We start from the raw sequence: 22,519 nt of genomic DNA, 5'->3' as shown, positions 1-22,519 counted from the left end.
AAGAACAGAAAAAGAAGGGAACAGTTACAATGGAAGATGAAAGGGGGATGAATACAGAGGGATGATACAGATGAGTCATGAAAAGGAAGTTAGTTGAGGAGAGAAACTTGTTTCCTCTCTGTTTGGTCTCGTTCATCTTGTTGGTGAATTTCCAAAGTGGAAAAACCAAGTCAATCGGATCTATCATTTTTATTTTACCTTTATTTAACTAGGCAAGTCAGTTAAGAACACATTCTTATTTTCAATGACGGCTTAGGAACAGTGGGTTAACTGCCTTGTTCAGGGGTAGAACGACAGATTTTTACCATGTCAGCTCGGGGATTCTATCTTGCAACCTTTCAGTTACTAGTCCAACGCTCTAACCACTAGGCTACCTGCCGCCCCATATCATATCCTATCATACCTGCCGCCCCATATTATATCATACCTGCCGCCCCATATCATATCCTATAAAACCTGCCGCCCCATACCATATCCTATAAAAACCTGCCGCCCCATATCATATCATACCTGCCGCCCCATATCATATCCTATCATATCCTATAAAAACCTGCCGCCCCATATCATATCCTATAAAACCTGCCGCCCCATATCATATCCTATAAAAACCTGCCGCTCCATATCATATCCTATCATACCTGCCGCCCCATATCATATCCTCACTTGGTCTCTCCTATCATTGCTATGCGGATGACACACAACTACTTTTCTCCTCCCCGCCCCCTTCTGACACCTAGGTGGCGACACATCTTTGCGTGCCTGGCAGACATCTCAGCTTGGATGTTGGGCTTGGACCCGTGATCCTGGACAACACCATGTTGTTCTCTGTAAACAAAGAAGTGACTCACTCCTGCAGGTTCATGATCTACAACATCGGTAGAGTACAACCTTTCTTCACACAGGAAGCCGCGCAGGTCCTAATCCAGGCACTTGTCATCTCTCATCTAGACTACTGCAACTCTGTTGGCTGGGCTCCTCGCCTGTGCCATCAAACCCCTGCTACTTATCAGGAATGCTGCATCCTGTCCGGTGTTCAACTTTCCTAAGTTTTTGCATGTCAGCCCGTTCCACCGCACACGCCACCAGCTTCCAGCTGAAGCTCGCATCCACTACCAGACCCTGGTACCTGCCTATGGAGCAGCAAAGGGAACTGACCCTGCCTACCGTCAGGTGATGCTCAAACCCTACACCCCAACCAGAGCACTCCATTCAGACACCTCTGGTCTCTTGGCTCTCCCACCCCTACAGGAGGGTAGCTCCCGCTCAGCCCAGTCAAAGGAATTCTCTGTCCTGACACCCCAATGGTGGAACCACCTTCCTCCTAACGTCAGGACAACGGAGTCCCTGCCCATCTTACACAAATGTCTGAAACCCTACCCATTTGAAGAGTAAATTAAATAAGTCACGGCACCCCCGAGGACCCACTCAAAAAAGAAAAAGGCACTTGTCCTTTCCTACTTGCACTGACTTTGTTGATAAATACTTAGAGGGAAAATGTACTTGATACAATTGTGGTGTGTTGTCTCACCTAGCTATCTAAAGATGAATACACTAATGGTAAGTAGCTCTGGATAAGAGCGTCTGCTAAATGACTCAAATGTTTCACCTACAACATTAGCTCCCCACCACGGCACCCCCATGTCCACATGCATGCATTCCAGTATGAATTCCCAGCTCTGATAGGCTCAGCTCTACTTGCACCCCCTGCAGAACATCCACTACGGTTGGTGCAGCCTCAAACACCTGCTCAGTGATTGGCTGTGTGTTTATTGAAGCGGGATCCATGACTATGGTGCTGGGGATGGATGCTTCCAGCACTGGAGATGCCGTGGGAAGGGTTTCACTTGGGACCTGGAAATATAATACCTCTTTCACAAACCAGGTGGAAGGATTTCCAAAGGGACAGGACAAACTATTTTGACCACATTTTAAGGTGTAACAACCAGGGCATGGTGAAATGTAAAATTATTTGAGAGCGTATCAGACTAATTACTATATTTCACATTGACACCAACTCACCTGTGAGCCGTTGTGCCTGACGGCCACACCAACTCACCTGTGAGCCGTTGTGCCTGATGGCTATGGCACTGACCAATAAGAACCTCCCATTGTGACGGCGACCAAGAACAGCTCTAGTCGATGGACTCCTACATTCTACTGCTGTGTGAAGATGGGACCTCTGTAGAAGGGACACACAACAAGTTCAAATCAGAGGATGCACTACAACTTTCTGATCAACTTTACTCTGTGGCAAATTGTAGGATAGGATGACTTAGACAATGCAGCAGTAAATGCATGCAAAAGTCTGTTTCTAGCCAAGTTAGCTGTATTGTGGTTTGGTTTCAAATGGTCAGACCACCATAATTGTATCACAAATCTCAAGAAATATTGACTGGGGCAGATGGAGGTGCAAAGTCATTGCTTACTTGTCATGATCATGTTTAGGCCAAGGTTTTCTATCATAGATCTAAAACTACATGCCACACACAGGATATAATATTGTAGCTACGTATGTATGCATTACATTGTTGTTATCAAGGCTGTATCATTCAAGGCTGTATCTAGTTAACGTTAGTTAGCTAGTTACTGGCTGATATGGGATTAGAAAACCAGTCAGTATCTGGTGTGACCACCATTTGAAGAGATACAAACAGGCACAGACATGCATATCAGGATCCATAATGAATACAAATGCCTCATACAGCACGACAGCTCCTTCGCATAGAGTTGATCAGGCTGTTTGTGGCCTGTGTAATGTTGTCCCACTCGTCAATGGCTGTGCTAAGTCGCTGGATATTGGCGGGAATTGGAACACGCGGTCGTACACGTCTATCCAAAACATGCTCAATGGGTGACATGTCTGGTGAGTATGCAGGCAATGGAAGAACTAGGACATTTACAGCTTCCAGGAATTGTGCACAGGTCCTTGCGACATGGGGCTCCGCATTATCATGCTGAAACATGAGGTGATGGCGGTGGATGAGATGCAGGACAACAGGCTTAACATGCTGACCAGACCGCGCGCAAGTTGATTTTGTCCACCCACACGAGATCAGGACACGCAGGTTGAAATGTCAAAACAAAACTGAACCAATTATATTAAATTTGGGGACAGGTCAAAAAGCATGAAACATTTATGGCAATTTAGCTAGTTAGCTTGCTGTTGCTAGCTCATTTGTCCTGTGATATAAACATTGGGTTGTTATTTTATCTGAAATGCACAAGGTCCTCTACTTCAACAATTAATCAACAGATAACACGGTAAACTGAATTAGTTTCTAGTCATCTCTCCTCCAGGCTTACTATTTTTGACTTTATATGACGAGCAGTGTGGTCAGCATGTAAAGATCTCGTCACGGTACCTGAGCATTCAAATTGCCATCGATAAAATGCAATGGTGTTCATTGTCTGTAACGTATGACTGACAATACCATAACCCCACCATGTGGCACTCTGTTCACAACGTTGATATCAGCAAACCGCTCGCCCACAACTCCGTACACGTGGTCTGCGGTTGTGAGGCAGGATGGACTTACTGCCAAATTCTCTAAAATGATGTTGGAGGCAGCTTATGGTAGAGCAAATAACATTAAATTATCTGTCAACAGCTCTGGTGAACATTCCTGCAGTCAGCATGTCAATTGCACTCCCTCAAAACCTGAAACACTTGTGGCATTGTGTTGTGTGACAAAACTGCATATTTTAGAGTGGCCTTTTATTGTCCCCAGCACAAGTTGCACCTGTGTAATGATCAGGCTGTTTATTAATCATTCTTGATATGCCACCATGTCAGTTGGATGGATTATCTTGGCAAAATGAGAAATGCTCACCAAGAGGGATGTAAACAGTTTCACAAAATGTGAGACAAATAAGCACTTTATGCATATATGGAAAATGTATGGGTTCTTTAATTCAGCTTATGAAACATGGGACCAACAGTTTACATGTCGCGTTTACATTTTTGTTCAGTGTAACTAACATGTCATACATAACTGTCTGAACATGACCACTTGTGTATGTAGACAGTTGGACCGGACTGCTACCAACATTGTTATAGCTATGCAAACATACGTAGCTGCAATCTTATATCCTGTGTTTGGCATTTAAATATTCGATAGAAAGGTGTAGGCTAATTCACTTACCTGCTAACGTTAGCTCAACATTGACTCAAAGTCACAGAGCCATGCACGAAGTCGGGCGTGCTGTTTAGAATCGCTGTTAACGCTTGCTGTCAGACTAACACATGAATTCAACAGCACAAAGACATGAACAACTCAAACCGGGTTCCATCTCTCTGTAAATGTATGGTTCCCCGGACTTGGTCTTTCAGCGTGTCTTAAAAACCATATCGTTAGAGAAACCGGAGTGACTCCACTCCTGATCGCAGCCATGTTAGAATGGTTAGTGAAACAACTGCTAGTACGGAAAGTATAAATGGACAATACCATGTTATCCAAAAATGAATGATCAAATAGTTTAAAAATGTATGTAAGCTAGCTAAATAATTTGTATATTTTACTCACACAAAATATATGTAGGCCGATATGAATCTTACTATTAAATAATTCAAATGTATTGAAACGTTCAAAGAGAAAGACAGTAGGTATATTTGTTCAAGAGGCATCATTTAGTTAGTCTTCTCTCATCTGTATTTTTTTTGTCAATTCTGTTTTTAATCTGTAACTTTCCTGTGTTGTAGTATGAAGATATTATGATGGAAGTCCTTTATTATTACGAACTACACTAAACAGAAATATAAACGCAACATGCAACAATTTCAAAGATTTTACCACAGAACAATGAGACAGATATTTCACCAGATGTATAAATGTGAAGCATCCACTTGGCGCTTCCATTCACTACAAAATATGGTAGCGAGAGGAAGCCCAGTGGCCGGTAGTGGGAGAAGATGGAAAGAGATTAATTTTGGCCGATATTCTGCACATTTTCTCATCGATAAAACATTTGATCTCAGTAAAATGTTCTGTTTCCAAAACTATAATTGGTTACGAACAGAGTGCACTAAGGTTTGTAGACTTTACCCTTCACCAAAGTTTCAGAAAATTGCGTTGTTTAGGACTGCAAAGGCGAATTTACTTATTGCGCACTTCACAAAGTGGGCGTTCCCTAATGGATATATGCAAATATACTGCAATGAAACAGCAGGGAGCAGGTCTCGATCCAGAGCATCCCAAGTATCTCTGTGCATTCTAATTGCCATCGATAAAATGCAATTGTGTTCATTGCCCGTAGCTTATGCCTTCCCATACCGTAAAAGGCACTGCAGGAAGCTGACGAACCGGTCCAGCGTAGATGGACCGACAAGGTAGTGCAGGATCTTGGAGAGACAGGAGTAGTAGCGCTCACCAGTAGCCCTCCGCTTACTGATGAGCTCTGGCTTTTACTGGACATGAAGTGACAAAATGACCAGCAGAACCGCAATAGAGACAGAGGCGGTTGGTGATTCTCCGTTCCCTCTCCTTAGTCGAGATGCGGATACCTCCCAGCTGCATAGGCTCAGCTCCCGAGCCGGCAGAGGAAGATGGTAGTGATGCGGAGAGGGGGGCAACGGAGAACGCAAGCTCCTTTCCACGAGCTCGGTGACGAAGATCAACCCGTCGCTCAATGCGAATAGCGAGTTCAATCAAGGAATCCACGCTGGAAGGAACCTCCCGGGAGAGAATCTCATCCTTTACCTCTGCGCGGAGACCCTCCAGAAGACGAGCGAGCAAAGCCGGCTCGTTCCAGCCACTGGAGGCAGCAAGAGTGCGAAACTCAATAGAGTAGTCTGTTATGGATCGATTGCCTTGACATAGGGAAGACAGGGCCCTGGAAGCCTCCTCCCCAAAAACAGATCGATCAAAAACCCGTATCATCTCCTCCTTAAAGTCCTGATACTGGTTAGTACACTCAACCCTTGCCTCCCAGATTGCCGTGCCCCACTCACGAGCCCGTCCAGTAAGGAGAGATATGACGTAGGCGACACGAGCAGTGCTCCTGGCGTAAGTGTTGGGCTGGAGAGAAAACACAATATCACACTGGGTGAGGAACGAGCGGCATTCAGTGGGCTCCCCAGAGTAACACGGCGGGTTATTGATTCTGGGCTCCGGAGATTCGAAAGCCCTGGAAGTGGCCGGTGGATCGAGGCGGAGATGGTGAACCTGTTCTGTGAGGTTGGAGACTTGGGTGGCCAGGGTCTCAACGGCATGTCGAGCAGCAGACAATTCCTGCTCGTGTCTGCCTAGCATCGCTCCCTGGATCTCGACGGCTGAGTGGAGAGGATCCGAAGTCGCTGGGTCCATTCTTGGTCGGATTCTTCTGTCAGGTGCGTGAATGAGGACCCAAAAGCGAATTAACAAACAGAGTTTCTTTAATGATGAACACACGTGGGCTCAGATGGACAGGTAGATTCCGACAGGACAGGACAAGGTTGCAGCAAACACGATGATAGTCTGGTTCAGGCATGAGACACACAAACAAGAATCCGACAAAGACAGGAGCAGAAACAGAGAGAGATATAGGGACCTAATCAGAGGGAAAAAGGGAACAGGTGGGAAAAGGGGTGAATGAGGTAGTCAGAGAAGACAAGGAACAGCTGGGGGAAAGAGGGACAGAAACGGTAACCTAGTACGACCAGCAGAGGGAGACAGGGTGAAAGGAAAGGACAGAAACAAGACACAACATGACAATACACGACAGGAATGAGAGCTATGTATCTCTTAGTTTCTGTGCCAGATGGGTGTAAAAGTATTCCTACACTCTTAAAAAAAGGGTTCCTCGCCTGTCCCCATAGGATAACTCTTTATGGTTCCAGGTAGAACCCTCTGGGGAAAGAATTCTACATTGAACCCAATAGGGTTCTACCTGGAACTAAAGGGGTTCTACCTGGAACCAAAAATGGTTCTTCAAAGGGTTCTCCTATTGGGACAATCAAATAACCCTTTTAGGTTCTAGATAGCACCTTTTTTCCATGAGTGTTGGAGCTACTCCCTCAGAGCAGGTTATGTAATATGAGCTGGAAGTCATCAGGCAATCAGGTGTGAGCATCAGGCACACAACGCATACTTTTTTAATGCAGAGAACATTCTTGCAGCCGGTCTTGTCGTGCTCCACCCGTTGGCCACAGGTAGGGCAGGCACGAATGGCGGGACAGTCGGTGCAGAGTGATGGTCTTGCAGTTCCAGGTCCTGGTTGATGCAGCCATCGTTGTCAGAGCTGAGGGTGGGACCTTTCCACTGCTTTGCATGGAGATGAATTAATATATAGAGATGAATATTTGGTATGGCTACTGATATAGACTAAGCCTACATAGCTAAAACTATGTAAAAACACTGAAAGACCACTAAAACTAAGCTGAATGTAATGTATCCAAGCTTACTTATTTTATTGCAGACTCTCTCTGTCTGCTCTCATGTCCTTTAGCAGTGTTTGGAGATACACTTTTTTTCTCACTTCACATCATTCTTTCCCATCTCTATTCTCTTTGTAACAGACTGAAACTAGTTGGCTAATGTAGCTGTTAGTGGCCATTGTTGATTTCACTTTCCATGAGATCTAACGTTCAATTGGCAATTAGTTTTGAGTGACTTAGTGTCCCCAATGGGACGTAACAGACTCAGTCATATGTTCAATTCCTCTTCTATAATTGACAATGTTTCTTCTATACTCTTGAATTCCTCTTCTACATTATTGAATTCCTATTCTATACTCTCCAATTCCTCTTCTATGCTTTTCAATTTCTCTCCTATTGTCATCGCTGCCTCTTCCAATGTTGTCTACCCATGTCTACAATTCCTCATATACTCTCTTCCATTCCATTTGGATTATTTTCTTCAATTCCTCCTCTATTCTCTTCCATTCCTCTTCCATACACTTCAATTCCTCTTCTTTTTTGTTAAATTCACCTTCTATTGGTTCATCTGGAGCACATGCTTAGGAATACAGGGGGAAATGGATTCATACATTTGACTGTAAATTGGTCAAAAAGAGTAATAGATGAAGGAAGCATATTTCAGTTTAGCCAAGGATAATTAACATTCAGGGCCACAAATCTACATTGATCAAACTGGAGCTGTTGATGCCAGGATAACTGAAGACATCAATACCAGGATCCTTTAAGATAAGTGATGTTACTGTAAGGGCTGACTGTATGACAGTTATTTTAAAAAACATAGTTAACTTACATTTAATGTACATAAGCAGATATGCTCTCTGGGATCTAGTTGAAATTAACAAAATAATATTATAATTGTAATTTTACAAAGAAGAGGGCATGGGAGTTTGGCATGCCGTTCTCTGGAAATGTGGTAGGTTTGCAAAGGAAACACACCCAAACACAACCTGAAGACATGGAAAAACACTGACATGTTACCTTTCATTATTCCTGAGACTGATTGATTGTGGGTTGGGCTGAAAGAGAGGTGCAGTATATATGACAAATAGTAAACAAATACGGTATATATATATATATATGGCCTCAGATGGGTATGGAACCACTGTATATTGAGGAAGTGGGGTATATGGGTGGTGTTTTATTACATTCTGATCTTACCTGTCTGACTTTAGTATCATCAAAGACATACCAGTTGTGATCATCATGGGACATGATTGTAGCCGTGTAATGACCATCTATTAGACTGCCCACACGGTCCACAACCGCATAGAGTTCATAGTCACAGTTCTGTTCAGAGACATTGGATAAATCAAAAGGACCAATAAGGAGAGTAATAACAGAACCTTCTGGTTTCCTTTTATACTGCTGCTGTTCTCTTAGCCTAATATACAAATGTGTCGCCTATTTGAGAATGTGTGTTATGAAGGCACGTGTCAAATAAAGAAAGTATCTCTAAATACCTTTTGTCTGTAACGTGTGAGGAATGTCCACACAGCAGTCCTTTTTGACATGTGACTTACTGTGGTCGTCAAACTCCAACCTCTTGAGTAGCGGAGTTCTCTGGGTGATGTACCATTTTACACACCCGCAGATTAATTACACACTCAACTGATTAATATAACCACTAGAGGGAGACAGTGTTATACAGTACTACTACCTTACATAGTGAAAAGCATGTTATCTTTTGGTACAATTATTAAGGATATTGATTGAGTATTCCAAATATCACAACTCTCAATGTTTGCATGTGTTTTCTCATCGCATTGGTCACAGTACATCCCACTGATGTTAGAACACTTGAAAAACTCCTCAAACCCTTCCCTCTGAAACACAACACACGCAGTTTACAATCATTCCCTGCTCCATCAAAACCGTTAGAAATGACTAAAATACTTGTAAGTGTATTTACCCTACCACACTGTAGTTTCCTTCCAGTGAAAGGGGCAGTGTCCAAAATGGACCAGTTTCATCACTGGTCATATGACCTTTAAAACACGTGGTAGTTCGTCCTAAATGTCCTTTGAAGATCTAAAGCCAAACATATGTAATATATAACATATAGCCTTGTCATGTCAAACATGTTCAGTTGCAGGTTTTTGTCCAAAATCATCTCAGTATAATAAACGATAAAAAGTACCTGAGACACATAAGGATTGACCATGCTTAAAATCTCAAAATCTTCAGCAGCATCACGTTGCTCGAACACTGGGTGGAAAAAGATATGGCGAGTCAAAACACTCTCGCGGTAGGTCATATTACAAAGGATATACTTTTTAATAAATTAATATAATTATTTCAATGCTAGGAGAGCACCTGTATATTTATCAACGTTACATAAAATACAATTCTCAGCAGGATATCTACAGTGACCTCACCATTTCCAATACCCAGTAAGGATGCCATGTATTTTGTGTGAGGTTCACTTGTCTTTAAAGTCATGAATAGGTTTTTCAGGTGAAAATCAGCAGTCTTCTGATCTGGACCACAGTGGCTGTGAGGAGAGATGTGATATCCATAGCTTCTCTATTTATATTATTATTCTCTTTAAAGATATTGATTTTTAGATTGTAATCATTGTGTTAAGAGGGCCCAAATCCAGTGCAGAAAATGTCAATATTCAAACCTTTCCACAGCCTCTCTGAAGTCCTTAGTCATGAAGAGGACCTGCAGCACACTGTTCAAATGACACATTGCCTCTTGATTATATAAGCCATTGTAGACTAAAATAAAGAATGTCAGCATGTAGGCCTTTAATGGCTTGAACTTAATTGCTTACCAAATATGAGGTCAAGTTTAATTTAAAACCTCTTTACAATGTTGTCATCACATCCTTTCTTCTTTGGACGATTCTCCTTGGAATTCATTTGTCAATTTTCCATGTCTGAATATTCTTTATAAAACGCACCAAAAAAATGTATGTTATGGAGAAAACATTGACAATCTGTAAGATGGACATTATACCACTTCTTTTGGAAGATGCCACACTTTAATGACATTAACTGTCTTAGTCATACCTTATTGTAAACAAATAGGTTAACCATAAAACATTATTATTACAACACTAACAATTACAAAAATTAATTAGAACAACAATAACAACAAAAAACATTCATAATAAAAATAAAGTCATGTAGCTCACATTAGTATTATTATGAGCATATTATTATTATTATTGGTGTTGTTATTATTAGGCTATTATTATTATTTTTAACCCTAACCCTCCCCCTAACCCTCATTCATAACATAGCCTACTGTAAGGGTACTCAGGGTTAACTAGCTCCCCTATTTTATAATCACATTAAGTCCACAAGATGTCACCAAATTATTTCCCCAACACATTCCCTGGCTGCCACTGTCATTACTCAACAAAAAAATGCCCTCTGTGTCATCACAACTTTTGGAGATATTTCAACCAAAAGATTTTATGGTAAATTGATCAAATTTTCAAAATGTCACTTTCGATTTAGATTCACTTTACCTCAATTGCAATCTAAATGGAAAACCCCAATGTGCCTATTCCATACAAACTTTTTAAAAAGTGAATATTAAGAGATGTTATTAATAATTTATATTTATCGCCTCTCTCACAAACACGATTCTTTAACGAAGCACAACATTTGTGTCACATAAAAGGTTTAAGAAATTGAGAGTATAGAGCATGTAGCGAATGTATTGCTGAAAAAAATGTCTGACAAAAAGATAGCTGAGATTAAGTCAAGTCTTGATAAAAATGCATGAAAAATAAAATGACAGAAGAGGAGAGAGAGTAAAGAAAATTCAAATCAGCCTTCTAGTCACACACAGTAAATTCCCCATTGTTATTTTGAGAATTACATATAAACAACATTCTCTTTTCATCCTTTGGTTTCGAGATCAGAACTAGATTGTAAAATCTACCTTTGGCAGTAGGTCTATATCAAAAATATACATTGGTTATCATCAGACATCCAGTAGGCTAGGTAGTAGGCTAGGTAGTGGAAGCAGCAGGTGGTTTCATTCTGCCCATTCTTCAGCCCCTCCATCCCCAAGCTTTCCACTAGATGTTGGAACATTGCAGCGGGGACCTGCTTCCATTCAACCACAAGAGCATTAGTGAGGTCGGGCACTGATGTTGGGCGATTAGGTCTGGCTCGCAGTCGGCATTTCAATTCATCCCAAAGGTGTTCGATGGGGTTGAGGTCAGGGTTCTGTGCAGGCCAGTCAAGTTCTTCTCAACAAGCCATTTCTGTATGGACCTCACTTTGTACACGGGGGCATTGGCATGCTGAAATAGGAAAGGGCCTTCCCCAAACTGTTGCCACAAAGTTGGAAGCAAAGAATCCTGTAGAATGTCATTGTATGCTGTAGCGATAAGATTTCCCTTCACTGAAAATAAGGGGCCTAGCCCAAACTATGATAAACAGCCCCAGATCATTATTCCTCATCCACCAAACTTTACAGTAGGCACTTTGCAATGGGGCAGGTAGCGTTCTCCTGGCATCTGCCAAACCCAGATTTGTCCATCGAGATTGCCAGATGGTGAAGCGTGATTCACTATTCCAGGGAATGCGTTTCGACTGCTCCAGAGTCCAATGGCGGCGAGCCTAACACCACTCCTGCAGACTCTTGGCATTGTGCGTGGTGATCTTAGGCTTGTGTGATATTGCTTCCAGAGGCAGTTTAGAACTCGGTAGTGAGTGTTGCAACCGAGGACAGACAATTTTTACACGTTACATGCTTCGACCGCCTGGTGGTCCCGTTCCGTGGGCATGTATGGCCTTATAGATTATCATAGAAAATGATGCGTTACACACAGACTTATACACAAAGCCCACAGACCACAATACCTTGCTATGTTCAGATAGTACGCATCCCCTTCCCCTCAAGATCGGTCTACCATATATCCAGGTATGCAGGGTTAAACGGATCTGTGGCCACCAGACAGACTTTGACAGCAATGCTAAAAAAAATACAGATCATTTCAAAATAAGAGGCTACAAGGACAAAACTCTTGATGCTGCAATGCAATCTCAAAACCCAAGAGAGGAATTACTAAAAACTCAACCAAAGAAGAAAAACAACGCAACCATCTTTTGCACCAAGTGCACCAAGTGTTCGGAGAAAATGAAAGCAATCCTGAAAAAGCACTGGCATATTCTGCAAACAGACAAAAACATCGCACACCTCTTCAAGGAACCCCCACTGGTGGTCTATAAGCGTGGTCGCAATTTTGGAGACAGCTTGGTGAGATCTGACATGCCCCCTGAGCCCACTCAGACACTCTTGACACCCATTCTAAATGAGAACTACAAATGTGGCTCATGCACACAGTGCAATAGCACTATAAAAACATCCTTCTTCAGACACTCACATAGAGGTCAAAACATCCCTTTTACAGGTATCATCTCATGCAAGACCAAGGGAGTAATCTATCTCATCACCTGTTTATGTGGAAAAGCCTATGTAGGACAAACAAAAACACAATGAAAACAACACATAGCTGAACACCGGAGCTCAATCAGGTGTAAGAACATTGACTATCCAGTCACTTTGTTGAAGCTAACCATCAAATCTCCTCCCTCCTCTCCCTAAAAAGGAGAGGAGGTAACATCGAGATCCTACTACTACAAAGGGAGGTTTACTGGATATCCCATCTAAAAACATTGGCCCCTAGTGGTCTGAATATTACTTTGATCTCAGGCCCTTCTTATGAACAATTATCTCTTTTATGAAGTCTTATAAATTGATATATTCTTTCAACAGCTTATTAGCGTACACCTAATATGTTCCCTCTGTTGATGATGCTTATTATGCATTAAGGTTGAACCAAAATACTACATGTAACAAATATAAATGAATTAGGAAGCAATTAAATACGTGTAATAAACAATAATGTATGTTGATGCTAACATTATGTTCAATATTCAATTATGTTTGCATATGATAACAATAGCCTAACATATTTAATATGCCATAAACTATTGTTTTTTAACAGTTTCACTCAATTAATTCTAATTAACTTCATCATTATGACACACTCCTCACTATTGTCATTGGTTGCTCTAATTGCACTGTCTTTCTACATAACCTGGTTCAAGTATTCATGACATTACCCTGAAGAAGGCACATTGATGCCGAAACGTTGGTGATTTACCAAATAAATTCCTGGAAGTTTATATATGGAGTGTACGACTCTCTTTAATTTTTATAGTTTATTCAGCGTTAGTCAGAACCTCCACACAAAATCATTTTTCTGGGTGTGTTTTTTTAAAATATATTCCACTCCTTGTACTCTGTGTCATATGCCAAAGAGCACGACAGGAGTGTCAAGGATGGAAATGATAGCTAACCATACTGGTAACCATGGTACCACAGTCAGCTGTGCCTGTAAGTGTGTAAAAGTACATGAGGGTGCGCCTGTGTGCTGACATGAGGAAGGAATTCCAGTGCCTGGGTACAGGAAAGCAGAAGAGGTTGGACTTCTTGTAAATGCTAGAAAGCGAAAGTCAAACGTACTGATGTTGACAAACAAGGCCAAGGGACTTTCCAGTGAAAGCAAGCCTGCTTCCCTTAGTCATATCTCATAGTCTGTCCTGTGTGTATGAGGCAGTAACAGAGAGACAAAGAGACAAAAACAAGGACCAACACAATGGAGGACGAGAAGAGCTATGACCCTGGTGACAGGACACTCAAGTTTTTCAACAGACAGGATGACATTAGTAAGGCTTCTTTATGCCTCTCTTATGATTAAAAGGCAATGCTTTGAAAAATATATGAACTGTATAGTCAACTGTGGCCAGACAGTGTAGATTGTATCTCGAAAGTACCTCATGTAAAGGCATTAGGAACATATCTATCATGTTGATTATTTTCTAATTAAAATGTAATGAAATGTAATTAATCATCTGAAATGGACTGTTGAAAGGAACATAATCACATACTGTATATGGTTGGTCTCTGTGTCGTAAATAATTTGGCAGCATTCATTTAAACTGGATTCCATTTATGTAGGTTTGTCAACTTCTGTTCCTGTGTCATGTGTACATTCTCATGCACCACTTGTCCCCAGGATACATTTTTATCACTGTTTTCATTGTTGTTGTGTCTCAGCTCTGGATGATATCCCTGAAACCTTGAGGGCAGAGATGTCCTTTGGTTACGCGGCCATCCCAAAGTCACTGTCCAAATTGTTTAAAAACCTGAAGCAGTTAAAAGGTCCGGGGCCACACTCTGACCAGAGGCTGCAGTTAAAAGGTCCGGGGCCACACTCTGACCAGAGGCTGCAGTTAAAAGGTCCGGGGCCACACTCTGACCAGAGGCTGCATCTGCTGCAGAACTGTCCAACTGTCGCCTTGCCCCAGGTACATGGGGTCACTGCCTGCCCCTCCATGCGTGCCTGTCCCACCTGTGGTGCACTATTGGAGCATGACATGACCGCTTGTAAGAATTTACTCTGCCCGCGTTGCGAGAAAGAGTTCTGTTTTGTGTGCCTTAAGCTCAAATCTGAGTGCATGAAGACCAGCTCACCATACAAAGCCTGCTCTGCTGGTGTTGCCCGCAGGCAGACCTCCATACCCACCTGGAGTGGTAATTGAAGACTTTATGCATATATATTTATCACTTTCCTTCCCATGAGCCATCTGATCCAATACACTTCTCACAAGATATGTTAAGATAGTAATACAGTAATCAACAAAAATCGATTCAAGATATTTCAGAAATGTATTGTGGAGAATGATGAATGAGGTAATTGTATAAGTGGCATAATATTATTTTGTAGTATCTTTATTATCAAATTGTTACTTTACTTTTATCAACGTTCTAAAGTCCTAGTGCTAATGTCCATCTAAGTCTGTTGGTGTAATAACATTTATATCTTATATTAAATTATGTGTTTATGTCTGAGTATTTGTTAACATTGTACAATGAATATGAATTATAGACCAACTTTGCATTCATACAAGGAAACAGAAGTTCCTGTTTAACCCCCTGGGCAGATTGACATGCTATGATAAAGTACCATACGAAACCTGGTTCACTGAGGTCTGGTCCTCACATAGGGATAGATAGAGGACTCTAGTGGCCAAAAGCTTGTTTTAGCATGGGAAGCACCATTGAGGACTTTTCCCATTTTGGAGGAGTCAACTGGGTGGGGCTTCTTATGGGTTAAGGAAGGATCACATGATTCCACCCGGGTTATCAGGTGGGATCAGCCAATTAATTATATTTGTGAGCAAACATTATATAACTGCAGGTGGCAGTAAATCGCCAACCTTGACTTTATACTGTACCTGTTCAAATAACACCCCCCAGGTGGCATTATGCACCCTTTCAGTTTGTTTACCAACTCATAGAAGTAGTAAAATAAGAAAATGGACTACTTCAAAATGGAGATGGCCTCAGTGGCACTGCCCGTGCTCTCACAGATGCTATGAGATACAATGATGCAATGTCCATCTAAGTCTATTGGTCCTCATAAGACTACACAAGTTCTTTCCTAATGGGGCTGAAGTCAGATAAGACTGGGTACAAGGTAATCAAAAGAGTTCATGTTATTACAAACACATTTAATGAAATATTGATGTTGATGATGCTATAGTATTGATATACAAAGGGATACAGTTTTGGTTTGTTCTCAAATTTAGGGGCCCATTGATTGCTATGGAATCCCGGCATTCTCCATCATGGCTCAGTATGAGGTAAGGATCATTTGTAGATTGTTCGTTAAGAGTCATTGTTACTGTAAGACATCTTAATAAAGAGTTGTTTTATTGGTGTGGCAACCAGGTAATGAGCACTATTTCTCTTTAATGTATTTTCATCTGTGTGTGTTTGTAACTCATGATAAATCAGAGAAGAAAGAGGACGGATGGAAAGCTAAAATAGGTCAACTGATAGGGAAGGGAGCATGCGCCAACCAGGGAAATGCCAGCTACAGCAGCCTATGGCCAGGTATCCGGTGTAGTCAATCACATGATCAGATATTACCCGTCTCAGAGATTTTTGTACAATCAGTAACTGACTTCTCTGTAGATTGCCTTTCAGATTTGATCATGTATTTATACATTTTCAACAAGACAACAGCTTTTAATTGTAATGTTTTTGTCTTACCCTTTTGTGTTCTATTGTCACACCAGCCTTCGCTTTGGCTCCCCCTCCTGTTCAGCTCAGGCATTTGGAGTCGTCAGCCTACTAGCTGCCGAACCAGCTGCTGACAAACGCCCTAAACTCATCAACCCTGGAATTGTCTCGTCATCATTACACACACCTGGCTCCAATCCCCACTCTATCACTCTATATATACTCCCTTTGTCATTTGTCTTTGTCTGTCATTGTTGTTTGTTTTCCTGAGATGAATCGCTGCTACTAATTCCTGAGTACCTTGTTATTTTGCACTTTGGGTTTCGTCCCACTTTTTATAGAGATATATGTGTGTGTGTATATGTATGTATATGTGTGTATATATATATATATATATATATATTAGTGCTGTAATGAATTCAGTAATTACAAACCTGGGACTACCTCCTGCCTACTCCTCTCTACACTTGTGACATCTATTGCCATGGTGATAGTCAAAGGAATGGGATCCCAGGTCAGTGTACCTTGGTCTCAGCACTCTGGGGTTATAAACCTCTAGGCAGCCTGAGAGAATAATGATCCTTAGTTAGTGCCATTACCATTATTTCATTATAAAAACTGATGCACACTAGTTCCGTTCAAATCTATAAACACAACACAAACAAAATTCCAAGCAATGCCAGCTTGGTGAAATTAGAAGAGCGATGCATCCCAGCTGTCACACATCCCAGCTGTCACACATCCCAGCTGTCACACATCACAGCTGTCACACATCCCAGCTGTCACACTAATCCTTTATTTGGATTAGTGATGACTACATTAAAAGGAATGTCTATCATCTGTGAAAACATATAGAAGATAGTATAGTTTCTGTGAATAGTGTAGACAATATCTAAAACCAACAGGCTAAAATTACACAGTGATACAACCCGTCAGGATGCTCTCGATGGTGCAGCTGTAAAACCTTTTGAGGATCTGAGGACCCATGCCAAATCTTTTCAATCTCCTGAGGGGGAATAAGTTTTGTCGTGCCCTCTTCACGACTGTATTGGTGTGCTTGGACCATGTTAGTTTGTACACAGACAGTGATAGAGTGGGGATTGGAACCAGGTGGTGCAAGGACAACAACCTCTCCCTCAATGCGATCAAGACAAAGGAGATGATTGTAGACTACAGGAAAAGGAGGACTGAGTACGCCCCCTTTCTCATCGACCAGGCTGTAGTGGAGCACGTTGAAAGCTCCGAGCACACCAAGACAGTCGTGAAGAGGGCACGACAAAACCTATTCCTCCTCAAGAGACTGAAAAGATTTGGCATGGGTCCTCAGATCCTCAAAAGGTTTTACAGCTGCACCATTGAGAGCATACTGACGGTTTGCATCACCGCCTGGTATGGCAACTGCTCGGCCTCCGATCGCAAGGCACTACAGAGGGTAGTGCGTACGGCCCAGTACATCACCAGGGCCAAGCTTCCTGCCATCCAGGACCTCTATACCAGGCGGTGTCAGAGGAAGGCCCTAATAATTGTCAAAGACTCCAGCCACCCTAGTCAAGACTGTTCTCTCTGCTACCGGAGAGCCAAGTCTAGGTCCAAGAGGCTTCTAAACAGCTTCTACCCCAAGGCCATAAGACTCCTGAACAGGTAATCAAATGGCTACCCATACTATTTGCATTGCCCCTCCTTATGCTGCTGCTACTCTCTGTTATTATCTCCGCATAGTCACTTTAATAACTCTACCTACATGTACATATTACCTCAATTACCTCGACATCGGTGCCAAAGCACATTGACTCTGTACCGGTACCCCCTGTATATAGCCCTGCTATTGTTATTTGCTGTTGCTCTTTAATTATTTGTTATCTCTTACTTTTTTTTGTTGGTATTTTCTTAAAACTGCATTGTTAGTTAAGGGCTTGTAAGTGAGCATTTCACTACATCTGTTGTATTCGGCACATGTGACAAATACAATTTAATTTGATTTTGAAATACACAGACTGTAGCTCAATGATTGTGGTTGAGTAAGGCATTTCATTTTTTTATTAAAGCTCTATAAACTGAATGTTTTAGACAATCACCATTGTGATTTTCATTTAACCTTTATTTAACTAGGCAAGTCAGTTAAGAACAAATTCTTATTTACATTGGGCAAACCCTAACCCAGGCGACGCTGGGCCAATTGTACACCGCCCTATGGGACTCCAAATCACGACTGGTTGTGATACAACCTGGAATTGAACCAGGGTCTGTAGTGATGCCTCTAGCATTGAGATGCAGTGCCTTAGACCGCTGCGCCACTAGGAATCCCCCTTCTAAATTGAGAGGAATCTTCTCTGTTCCCAATCTATACTCTTTCACTCTGAGCCCTTTCCTCCTCTCCTTTTTCCCCTACCCCCTTTCCCCCCCATTTTCTATTTACCTCTATGCTCTCGCTCCATGATGTTTTGTTTGTTTTCTCTTTTCTACTGTCCCCTCCTAACATGCTCTTCTGTCCTTCTAGACTTTTCTCCAGTTCCTTATGCTCATGCTCACTGATCTTTTTCCCTACCTTTACTTTTCTCCAAAAGCTTTTCATAATTGTATGTGTTCTACTCTGTCCTGCTAACATGTTCTTCTTCTCATTGTTTCCACTGTTCTTGAGGCCAAAACATGTTGTTGTCTCCTCTGGAGTGTCTGTCAGTCTGTTCTCAAACGGGTCGAAAAGAACTGGGAGATTTACTGAGGTCAGTTTGACTCATCGTTGTCAAATCACAATCCTCTCCTGTCCACTCTGTCACTTAAGATCTTTAGGTCACCACCACAACCTCTTTATCGTCATCCTCAACATCATCTATTATTCCATCTTGTTCTGTCTCCATTCCTCTTTCCCTCATTATTATCCTCATCTCTGTCTGTCACAACAACAATCTTTCTTCTTTTCACATCAATCTCTGTTCAATTTTCCAATAAATTATCTCCCTGATTCTGTCCACCTTCATTTTTTATTTATGTTTTATTACAACTACGACCTGGCCAAGATAAAGCAAAGCAGTGTGACAAAAACAACACAGTTACACATAAACAAATGTATAGTCAATAACACAAAAGAAAAGAAAAATAGAAACATCTATGTGCAGTATGTGCAAATGTAGAAAAGTAGGGAGATAGTCAATAAATAGCCCATAGAGGCCAAAATAATTGCAATTTAGTATTAATACCGGAGTGATATATGTGCAGATGATGATGCAAGTAGAGATACTGGGGTGCAAAAGATTAAGAGGATAAGTAATAATATGTGAATGAGGTAGTCGGGTGTGCTATTTACAGATTGGCTGTGTACAGGTACAGTGATCTGTAAGCTGCTCAGGCAGCTGATGCTTAAAGTTCCAGTCATCGGCAGCAGAGACCAGGAAGGTAAGGCGGCCAAAGGAAGTGTTGACTTTGGAGATCCGGTGCAATGTACCTGTTGTAGCGTGTGCTACGGTTGGGTGTTGTTATGGTGACCAGTGAACTGAGATAAGGCGGGGCTTTACCTAGCAAAGACATATAGATCCAGTGGGTTGGAGCCAGTGGGTTTGGCGACGGATATGTAGTGAGGGCCTGCCAACGAGAGCATACAGGTCGCAGTGGTGGGTAGTGTATGGGGCTTTGGTGATAAAACGGATGGCACTGTGATAGACTACATCCAGTTTGCTGAGTAGAGTGTTAGGGGCTATTTTGTAAATGACATCGCTGAAGTCAAGGATCGGTAGGATAGTCAGTTTTACGAGGGTATGTTTGGCGGCATGAGTGAAGGAGGCTTTGTTGCGAAATAGGAAGCAGATTCTAGATCTAGATTTGGAGATGCTTATTGTGAGCCTGGAAGGAGAGTTTACAGTCTAACCAGACACCTAGGTATTTGTAGTTGTCCACATATTCTAGGTCAGAACTGTCCAGAGTAGTGATGCTAGTCGGGCGGGTGGGTGCGGGCAGCAATCGGTTGAAGCGCATGCACTTAGTTTTACTTGCATTTAAAAGCAGTTGGAGGCCACGGAAGGAGTGCTGTATGGCATTGAAGCTTGCTTGGAGGTTTGTTAGCAGTGTCCAAAGAAGGGCCAGATGTATACAGAATGATGTCATCTGCGTAGAAGTGGATCAGAGAATCACCAGCAGCTAGAGTGACATCATTGGTAGTTGGTGAACCAGGCGAGGCAGTAATTTGAGAAGCCAAGGCTATTGAGTCTGCTGATAAGAATGCAGTGATTTACAGAGTCGAAAGCCGTGGCCAGGTCGATGAAGACGGCTGCACAGTACTGTCTTTTATCGATGGCGGTTATGATATCGTTTAGGACCTTGAGCATGGCTGAGGTGCACCCATGACCAGCTCAGAAACCAGATTGTATAGTGGAGAAGGTATGTTGGGATTCAAAATGGTCGGTGATCTGTTTATTAACTTGGCTTTCGAAGATTTTAGAAAGGCAGGGCAGGATGGATATAGGTCTATAACAGTTTGGGTCTAGAGTGTCTCCCCCTTCGAAGAGGGGGATGACCGCAGCAGCATTCCAATCTTTGGGGATCTCAGACGACACGAAAGAGAGGTTGAACAGGCTAGTAATAGGGGTTGCAACAATTTCTGCAGATCATTTTAGAAAGAGATGTTCACAAATCTGATTGACCTTTAGCCATGTCTTCAAGCATTTTGTGAAAGTGTGATATGTGGTGCAGTTATGTGTGTCTGATGGTAGTGTATTCCAGACATGGGAAGCTCTCACAGAGAAAACAGATTTACTAAAGGTGCTTTTCCTTAAAAGGGAACAATACAGTCACCTCTCATGGCAGACCTTGTGGATCTGCTGCCATATATTTGGGTTTTCTGTTTAACAAAAATACTGAGTGGAGGGGGAGCCAGGCCATTTAGGATCTTGAATACAAGACATGCATTGGTGGATTTCACAAGATTTTCCCAACTCAGGAGATCGTGCTTTCTGAGGATGTATCAGTGATGATGGCTATTGGGCTTCCTATCAAGCACTTTGGGAGCCTGACATTTATCCTTTCTGATCTCCCCATCCCGGATCCGGGATCGTGAATACAGACTCAAGCTCATTACCATAACGCAACGTTAACTATTCATGAAAATCGCAAATGAAATGAAATAAATATGCTAGCTCTCAAACTTAGCCTTTTGTTAACAACACTGTCATCTCAGATTTTCAAAATATGCTTCTCAACCATTGCAAAACAAGCATTTGTGTAACAGTATTGATGGCTAACGTAGCATTTAGCGTAGCATTTAGCATTAGCATTCAGCTGGCAACATTTACACAAAAAAACAGAAAAGCATTCAAATAAAATCATTTACCTTTGAAGAACTTCAGATGTTTTCAATGAGGAGACTCTCAGATAGCAAATGTTCAGTTTTTCCTGAAAGATTATTTGTTTAGGACAAATCGCTCTGTTTTCTGCGTCACGTTTAGATATGAAAAAACCCCTGTATCCAGGATTGTGTAAATCTATCAGCAAGCTCATTAGCATAACACAACGTTAACTATTCATGAAAATCGCAAATGAAATTAAATAAATATGCTATCTCTCAAGCTTAGCCTTTTGTAAACAACACTGTCATCTCAGATTTTCAAAATATGCTTCTCAACCATAGGAAAACAATCATTTGTGTAAAAGTAGCTAGCTAGCGTAGCATTTAGCGTTAGCATTAGCGTTAGCATCCAGCACGCAACATTTCAACAAAAACATAAAAGCCTTCAAATAAAATAATTTACCTTTGAAGAACTTCAGATGTTTTCAATGAGGAGACTCTCAGTTAGATAGCAGATGCTCAGTTTTTCCAAAAAGATTCTTTGTGTATTAGAAATAGCTCCGTTTTGTACATCACATTTGGCTACCAAAAAAACCTGAAAATTCAGTCCTCAAAACGCGAACTTTTTTCCAAATTAACTCCATAATATCAACTGAACACATGGCAAACGTTGTTTAGAATCAATCCTCAAGGTGTTTTTCACATATCTCTTCGATATCGTTCGTGGAAGCATGGTTTCTCCTCTCAATCAAATGGAAAAATACTTGCACATGGCTTTACGCACCAGTTTCGAC

At 41.7% G+C, this 22,519-nt stretch overlaps 1 protein-coding gene, 1 long non-coding RNA gene and 1 pseudogene across 3 annotated transcripts; 1 reads left to right on the top strand and 2 right to left on the bottom strand.

Moving 5' to 3' along the window:
- Positions 1 to 239: 239 nt before the first annotated feature.
- Positions 240 to 4,418, bottom strand: LOC149980828 (uncharacterized). The gene is made up of 3 exons (XR_016483503.1): positions 4,143 to 4,418; positions 2,057 to 2,179; positions 240 to 1,851 (listed from the first exon to the last, which is right to left on the bottom strand). It is a non-coding gene; the product is annotated as an uncharacterized LOC149980828 (long non-coding RNA).
- Positions 4,419 to 7,046: 2,628 nt separating this feature from the next.
- LOC149980827 (ubiquitin carboxyl-terminal hydrolase 48-like) lies at positions 7,047 to 10,272 on the bottom strand (annotated as a pseudogene).
- A 3,545-nt stretch (positions 10,273 to 13,817) lies between these two features.
- LOC149980826 (uncharacterized) lies at positions 13,818 to 15,277 on the top strand. Of its 2 annotated transcripts, XM_090183722.1 has the most exons (3): positions 13,818 to 14,091; positions 14,483 to 14,626; positions 14,666 to 15,277. In XM_090183722.1, exons 1-3 carry the CDS (start codon positions 14,022 to 14,024, stop codon positions 14,965 to 14,967), a joined length of 516 nt encoding a protein of 171 aa, XP_090039848.1. In that variant the 5' UTR covers positions 13,818 to 14,021; the 3' UTR covers positions 14,968 to 15,277. The 2 variants fall into 2 exon arrangements, with proteins under 2 accessions (XP_090039848.1, XP_090039847.1); XM_090183721.1 differs by having other exon boundaries at positions 14,483 to 15,277.
- Positions 15,278 to 22,519: the final 7,242 nt, after the last annotated feature.

This window comes from Oncorhynchus mykiss, chromosome 9, assembly GCF_057628025.1.
Source record: "Oncorhynchus mykiss isolate SJ-2025 chromosome 9, ASM5762802v1, whole genome shotgun sequence".
Taxonomy (NCBI): domain Eukaryota; kingdom Metazoa; phylum Chordata; class Actinopteri; order Salmoniformes; family Salmonidae; genus Oncorhynchus; species Oncorhynchus mykiss.
The sequence above is the reverse complement of the archived record's forward strand: the minus strand, read 5'-3'. Positions and strand labels throughout refer to the sequence as shown.